The sequence below is a fragment of the Arachis hypogaea genome, chromosome 5, assembly GCF_003086295.3.
Source record: "Arachis hypogaea cultivar Tifrunner chromosome 5, arahy.Tifrunner.gnm2.J5K5, whole genome shotgun sequence".
Taxonomy (NCBI): Eukaryota; Viridiplantae; Streptophyta; class Magnoliopsida; order Fabales; family Fabaceae; genus Arachis; species Arachis hypogaea.
In genome coordinates, this window is record NC_092040.1 from 76,309,465 (window position 1) to 76,317,737 (window position 8,273).

Consider the following 8,273-nt stretch of genomic DNA (forward strand, 5'->3'; position numbering starts at 1 on the left):
TGCACCACCTCCTTCATGGCTGGATTCATCCGCCTTTGTGGTTGAACCACTGGCTTGGCATTATCCTCCAGTAGGATCTTGTGCATGCATCTGGCTGGGCTAATGCCTTTAAGATCGCTAATGGACCACCCAAGAGCTTCTTATGTGTCCTTAGCACCTGAATTAGTGCTTTCTCTTTCTGTGGCTCTAAAGCAGAGCTTATGATTACAGAGAAAGTGTCACCTTCTCCCAGAAATGCATATTTCAGGGATGGTGATAGTGGTTTGAGCTCAGGTTTAGGAGGTTTCTCCTCTTCCTAAGGAGTTTTCAGAGGTTCTTTTATTTCCTCTGGTTCCTCTAGATCAGGCTGAACATCTTTAAAGATGTCCTCTAGCTCTGATTCAAGACTCTTAGCCATACTGATCTCTTTTACCAGGGAGTCAATAATATCAACACTCATGCAGTCCTTTGATGTGTCTGGATGCTTCATTGCTTCAACAACATTCAGCCTAAACTCATCCTCATTGACTTTCAGGGTCACTTCCCCTTTTTGGACGTCAATGAGGGTTCAACCAGTTGCTAGGAAAGGTCTTCCTAGAATGAGGGTTGCACTTTTATGCTCCTCCATCTCTAGCACTACAAAGTCAGTGGAAAAGAAAAATGGCCCAACTGTGACAATCATGTCCTAAATTATGCCTGATGGATATTTAATGGAGCCATCAGCAAGTTGAAGACAAATCCGGGTTGGTTTAACCTCTTCGGTCAAGCCAAGCTTTCTGATAGTGGATGCAGGGATTAGGTTGATACTTGCCCCAAGATCACATAGAGCTGTCTTGGTACAAGTACCCTTCAATGTGTATGGTATCATAAAGCTCCCAGGATCCTTAAGCTTCTCTGGTAAGCTCTTTAAGATGACTGCACTGCATTCTTCAGTGAAAAAGAATTTTTCTGTTTCTTTCCAATCCTTCTTATGACTTAAGATCTCTTTCATGAACTTAGCATAAGAAGGTATTTGCTCAAGTGCCTCTGCAAATGGAATCTTGATTTCAAGAGTGCTGAGATAGTCTGCAAAGCGGGCAAATTGTTTATTCTGTTCCATTTGGCGGAGTTTCTGAGGATAAGGCATTTTTGCTTCGTATTCTTCAACCTTGGTTGCTGCAGGTTTATTTCCTACAGAGGCAGGTTGAGAAGCCTTCTTGAGGGAGTTATTATCAGCACTTGTAGGTGTCTAATCCCTCATTGGCATTTGAACGCCAGGATAGGAGGAGGAATGGGCATTTAACGTCAGATTCCTATCTTTTTCTGGCGTTTGAACGCCAGAACTGGACATGGATTGGGCATTTAACGCCAACTTTTCACCCTTTTCTGGCGTTTGAACGCCAGAACTGGGCATCCACTGGGCGTTCAACGCCAGTTTTTACCCTTTTTAGTCGTTTGAACGCCAGAATTATTCCTCTCTGGGCTCTTAATGTCCTCAGAGGGACTTTGGGTGGCGGTTTGCTCATGCTCTGTCAGTTGTTCTCTTCTTGGCTTTCTGCTGCCTTGAGTTGAGGTGTTTAATGTTTTTCCAATTCTTAATTGAACTGCTTGGCACTCTTCTATTATCTGTTTTGATAACTGCTGTTTTGTCCGATTCAACTGTGTTTCCATATCCTTATTAGCATTCTTGGTTTCTTGTAGCATCTCCTTCAATTTTGCTAACTGTTTTGTTATAGAAAATAGTTGTTGATTGAGTTCAGCAATTTGTTCCTAAGGACTAAAGTCAGTGGATTCTGCCTTAGCTTCTTCTTTCATGGAGGCCTCACTATTTAAGTATAGATGCTGATTTCTAGCAACCGTATCTATGAGCTCTTGAGCCTCTTCAATCGTCTTTCTCATGTGTATAGATCCACTAGCTAAGTGGCCTAGAGATAAATGAGCTTTTTCTGTAAGCCCATAGTAGAAGATGTCTAACTGCACCCGTTCTGAAAATATTTCAGATGGGCACTTCCTTAGCATCTCTCTGTACCTTTCCCAAGCATCATAAAAAGATTCATCATCTCCTTGTCCGAAGCCTTGAATATCCAGCCTTAGCTGTGTCATCCGTTTTGGAGGGAAATATTGATTCAGAAATTTTTTTGACAGCTGTTTCCATGTCTTTATGCTTGCTGTGGGTTGGTTATTTAACCACCTCTTAGCTTGATCTTTTACAGCAAATGGAAACAATAATAGTCTGTAGACATCCTGATCTACTTCCTTATCACATACTATGTCAGCAACTTGTAAGAACTGTACCAGAAACTCAGTAAGTTCTTCTTGTGGAAGACCAGAATACTGGTAATTTTGCTGCACCAGGATAATGAGCTGAGGGTTCAGCTCAAAGTTACTAGCTTTAATGGGAGGTATACAGATACTACCCCCATATGAAGCAGTAGTGGGATTAGCATATAATCCCAGAGTTCTTCTGGACTGTTCATTTCCAGTTAGGTCCATGATGGAGAAAGGGAGATGATGTGGATTTATTTTATTATATTTATTATTATTATTATTATTATTATTATTATTATTTTCGAAATAATAAAAATAAGAAAATGGATATTAAAATAAAAAATTTAAAAAAATAATTTGAAAATATTTTATGAGGATTTTCAAAAAAGAATGAGGAGAGAGAAAGTGGTTAGGCATTTTTGAAAAGATATGATTTTAAAAATTTTGCATGAAAATTACAATCACAATTTTGCAATTTCGCACAACTAACCAGCAAGTGCACTGGATCGTCCAAGTAATACCTTACGTGAGTAAGGGTCGATCCCATGGAGATTGCCGACTTGAAGCAAGCTATGGTTATCTTATTATTCTTAGTCAGGATACCAATAATGGTTCTTAGTTTTAATTGTGAAAAATAAAAAGAACATGAAATAAATACTTGTTATGCAGTAATAGAGAATGGGTTGGAGTTTTGGAGATGCTCTGTCTTCTGAATCTCTGTTTTCCTACTGTCTTCTTCTTCACGAATGCAAGGCTTCTTCCATGGCAAGCTGTATGTTGGTGGATCACCATTGTCAATGGCTACCATCCATCCTTTCAGTGAAAAAGGTCCATATACATGGCTAATCATCTATTGGTTCTCACTTTTCCTGGAATAGGATCCAGTGATCCTTTTGCATCTGTCACTACGCCCAACATTCATGAGTTTAAAGCTCTTCACAGTCATCCCATCACAGATCCTACTCGAAATACCACAGACAAGGTTTAGACTATCCGGATCTCAAGAATACTGCCAATTGATTCTAGCTTATACCACGAAGACTCTGGTCTCACGGATTGAACGCTCTGTTGTTAGGAGAGGCAGTCAAACCCGTGAACTAGGAACCCAAGAGATACACACTCAGTCTAAGTTAGAACGGAAGTGGTTGTCAGGCACGCATTCATAGGTTAAGAATGGTGATGAGTGACACTGATCATCACATTCATCATGTTTAAGTGTGAGTGAATATCTTAGAATAGAATCAAGCGTGATTGAATAGAAAACAAAAGTAATTATATTAATCCATCGAGACACAGCAGAGCTCCTCACCCCCAACCATGGGGTTTAGAGACTCATGTCGTGGAAGATACAAAATTCAGATGTAAAAATGTCATGAGGTGTTGATTGAATCTCTAAAAGTAGTTTTTTATACTCAACTAGTAACCTAGGTTTACAGAAATTGAGTAAGCTAAGATAGATAGTGCAGAAAACCACTTCCGGAACCCACTTGGTGTGTGTTTGGGCTGAGCAATGAAGCTTTCTCGTGCATAGGCTATTTTTGGCATTTACTCCAGCTTTTGTGCCAGTTTGGGCGTTTAACTCTAGCTTTTAGCCCAGTTCTAGCGTTTAACGCCATGATAGGGTAGAAAGTTGGCGTTAAACACCAGTTTGCATCATCAAAACTCTGACAAAGTATGAACTATTATATATTTCTGGAAAGCCCAGGATGTCTACTTTCCAACGCAATTGAGAGCGTGTCAATTGGGCTTGTGTAGCTCCAAAAAATTTATTTCGAGTGCAGGGAGGTCAGAATCCAACAGCATCTGTAGTCCTTTTCTAGCCTCTGAATAAGATTTATGCTCAGGTCCCTCAATTTCAACTAGAAAATACCTGAAATCATAGAAAAACACACAAACTCATAATAAAGTCCAGAAATGTGATTTTTGCATAAAAACTAATAAAAAATATACTAAAAAGTAGCTAAAGCATACTAAAAGCAACAAGAAAATACCACCAAAAAGCGTATAAAATATCCACTCATCAGCAAACAACCCTCTCACCAATGACCACACCTCCAGATTAGAAGAAGGAATGCCAATAAAGAACATGGATGCCACACCAAAAACCCCGAAGGATGCATACCACTCCAAGAGAGACAAACAGCCCTAGAGCACAGAAATCTTAGACGCCATCCGTGAGCAGCAGGATCGCCTCAAACAGCTCGAACAAGAAGCTGAGCGACTGCTAGAAGCTGAGCGAGATCTTCGGAGAGAAACAAGACGGCGTTGGGAATTGGAAGAAAAACTTCTAAATCTCGAAGCCGATCCGAAAGCCAAAGTGGCTTGATCGGACCGCGAAATGATTTATGAAGGAAATCATGAAAGCTAAAGTCCCAAAAGTCTTTAAAGCTCCTGACATGACCTCGTACGATGGTACTTCTGACCTGAGCCATCATCTTGGCAACTTTAGAAGCTAGATATACCTCACGGATGCCTCGGACGCAACTCGTTGCAAGTCCTTCCAGACCACTCTAACCAAAACGGTAATAAAGTGGTTTGACAGCCAGCCACCAAGATCGATCACAAGCTTCGATGACCTCGCCAAGAAGTTCCTCGCTAGGTTCTCCATTCAAAAGGATAAGACTAAACATGCTCCAAGCCTTATAGGAATCAAACAGGGAGATCGGGAAAGCCTCCGCAGCTACATGGAAAGATTGAATAACGCATGCCTAGACATACAGAACCTCCCAACAGAAGCGGCCATTATGGGACTCATCAACGGACTACGAGAAGGACCCTTTAGCCACTCCATATTCAAGTAGCATCCAACATCTCTAAACGAGGTACAAGAACGGGCCAAAAAGTATATCAACATGGAGGAGAACTCCTGATTAGGAGAAACCTCCAAAACTGGATTCACCTATCCACCTCGGGATAAGGATAAAGAGTCTAGAAAAAAAGAAGACCAATCCACAGAGAAGCTCAGAAAATACCACAACTACACCCCTTTTCGGATATCCCTAGTAGATGTCTACCGGGAAATATGAAACATAGAAAAGATTTCACCTCCTCGCCCAATTAAACACAAGAGAGGAGGAAATCAGACCGAGTACTATGAATACTACTGAGTGTATGGGAACCCCACTAATGAGTGCTACGACTTGAAGTACGTCATAGAAAAACTGGCCCGAGAAGGAAAGCTAGACTGATTCCTAGCCAACAGAATGGACGAGCCAAAGAAGAGAAGAAGATATGAAGAAGAAGGACGAGCTGAACGACCTCCTCACACCCCACAAAGGCACATTCATATGATTAACGGAGGATTCGCAGGAGGAAGAATCTCCAAATTATCTCGGAAAAGACATCTTAAAGAAGTATACCATCTCAGGGAAGGGGATAGGTCATCTGACCTCCCCACCATCACCTTCACCAAAGAAGACGACATGGGCATCATCCCTGGGCATGATGACCCCGTGGTCATTACCATCATACTCGCGAATGCCAATCTCCACCGAACACTGGTCGACCAAGGAAGCTCTGCGGATATCCTATTCAAATCCGCCTTTGACAAGCTCGGACTACAAGAAAAGGAACTCAGAGTATATCTAAATAGCCTGTTCGGATTGGAAGATGCCTCAATCCAACCACTCGGGTACATCCCACTACACACGACCTTCGGAAAAGGAACACAGTCCAGAACGCTGAGTATAGACTACATCGTAGTCAACGTGAGCTCCACATATAATGCCTTCATAGGTCGAACCACACTAAATAAGCTCGCTGCGGTAGTCTCCACTCCACACCTATGCATGAAGTTCCCAACTCCAGAAGGGATAGCCATCGTCAAAGGAGACCAAAAGCTCACACGGCGCTGCTATAATGAAAGCTTGAACCTATAAGGTGACCCTAGAGAAAAAGAATCCAATGCCATTGAACTCAGAGGATCCCGGGCTCGAGAAGAACTTCGTCCGTAACTAGCGGTGGACATGCCCGGCATAGACCTCGGATTAATGTGCCACAAACTGGCAGTGTACCCCGAATCTCGGCCAGTACAATAAAAGCGCAGGAAGCTCGGTCTAGAAAGATCACAGGTTGTGGAAGAGTAAGTAAAAGCCTTACTAGAGGCAGGGTTCATAAGGGAAGTCAAATACCCACTATGGCTAGCCAATGTCGTATTGGTCAAAAAGCCAAATAGAAAGTGGCGGATGTATGTCGATATCGACACCCTAGTCGACGCCTCATCGGGATACAAGTAGCTTTCCTTCATGGACACCTACTAGGGATACAACCAGATCCCGATACATTAACCTGACCAAGAGAAGACCTCATTCCTAACCCCGAAAGCAAATTACTACTACGTAGTCATGCCATTCGGACTCAAGATCGCAGAGGCTACATATTAGAGGTTGATGAACAAAGTATTTTCCAACTACATCAGGAAGCTGATGGAAGTCTACGTATACGACATGATGGTAAAAACACAAAAGGAAGAAATGCTATTACGCGACCTTGTTGAAATATTCGGCACCATAAGAAAGCACGTGATGAGACTAAATCCCACAAAGTGCACTTTCGCGGTTGAAGTTGGAAAATTCCTAGGGTTCATGCTCACTCAGAGAGGGATTGAGGCAAACCCAGACAAATGCTAGGCTATACTCAACATGAAAAGCCCGACCTACGTTAAGGAGGTATATCTGCTAAACGGAAGGCTAGCGGCCCTATCTAGGTTCCTAGCCGGATCGGCCATAAGATCTCTCCCTTTCTATACAACCCTAAGGAAAGTAAGGAAGTTCGAATGGACCCCATAATGTGAACAAGCCTTCCAAGACTTCTAAACATTCCTAGGGCAACCACCTATCCTAAGCCGACCTCAACAAGGAGAAGAACTGATCCTATACCTCGCTGTGGGAAGTCGGGCGATAGCCTCAGCCCTAGTCAGAGAAAATGAGAACGAAGAACAACCGATCTACTTTATCAGTAAGGCTTTACAAGGGGCCAAACTAAACTATCAAAAACTAGAAAAGTTCGCCTATGCCCTTGGTGTGAAAACTATCGTTAGTCTAGAATTTCACTAAATATAGATTCTCGTTGCAAGTATGATGCACCACTATTTCGTGGTACAATTTGTGCTTAATTTGGGTGGATTTTATCCACTTTTCCCACATTTATTCAATGAAATGGCATGGTTTCAGTAGCGTCTCCTAATTTTGTGCTTAAGTGTGAAAACATGCTTTTTAGACCTTTAATTAGCTAAATTTAATTCACCTTTGAGTCCACTAGATGCCTTGATATGTTTGTTAGTGAATTCATATTGGAAAGGCTAGGAATGGATCAAAGGGATGAAGAGGAAAAGCATACAAGTGGAGAACTCATGGAAAAACAAGAATTTAGGATGCTGAGATCGACGCGCACGCGCGGCAAACGTGCTCGCGTGGAAAGTGAAGTCGCATGGCGACACGTACGCGTGACATGACGCGTACGCGTGGATGGAAAAATGCCAAGCGATGCGTACGCGTGAACCACGCGTACGCATCAATGCTCACACGTGACCTCATTAAAGTGAAAATGCTGGGGGCGATTTCTGGGATTCCCAGACCCAAATCCAACTCAGTTTCTGAGCCTATTACATGCAGAAATCAAGAGGAGTCAAGAGTGGGAGGGGGAAGCACATAGTGTAATTTTGAGGATGCTTTAGTTAGTTTCTAGAGAGAGAAGCTCTCTCTTCTCTCTAGATTAGGGTTCTTAGTTTTAGATCTAGATCTACTTTCTCTTTTATTTTAGTTTTCCTTTTCATCTTTAATTGTTCTCTTGTAGTTGTAGCATTCTACTTCTCTTGTAGTTCCTTTGTATTGTTAGTTGTAGTTAATGAATTCTCTTGTGGATCTCCTTTCCCTTTCAATGCAATTTATGATTTCTTGGTTGTTTTCATAATTGTTTTGGTTTTCTATTGTTGATCACTTGCCTTTGTAGTTATAACTTCCTTTAATTCTTGCAAATTATGATGTTTACTTTTATTGCCTTCTATGTGTTGATGAATTGTCTCTTTTAGCTATGAGTTAGATTTTTCT

The 8,273-nt window shown here is 41.8% G+C and overlaps 1 protein-coding gene across 1 annotated transcript; it reads left to right on the top strand.

The window, feature by feature from the left end:
- The first annotated feature begins 5,429 nt into the window (after positions 1-5,429).
- LOC140173215 (uncharacterized) lies at positions 5,430-6,104 on the top strand. The gene has a single exon (XM_072195986.1). The coding sequence runs from the start codon at positions 5,430-5,432 to the stop codon at positions 6,102-6,104; it is 675 nt and encodes a 224-aa protein (XP_072052087.1).
- Positions 6,105-8,273: the final 2,169 nt, after the last annotated feature.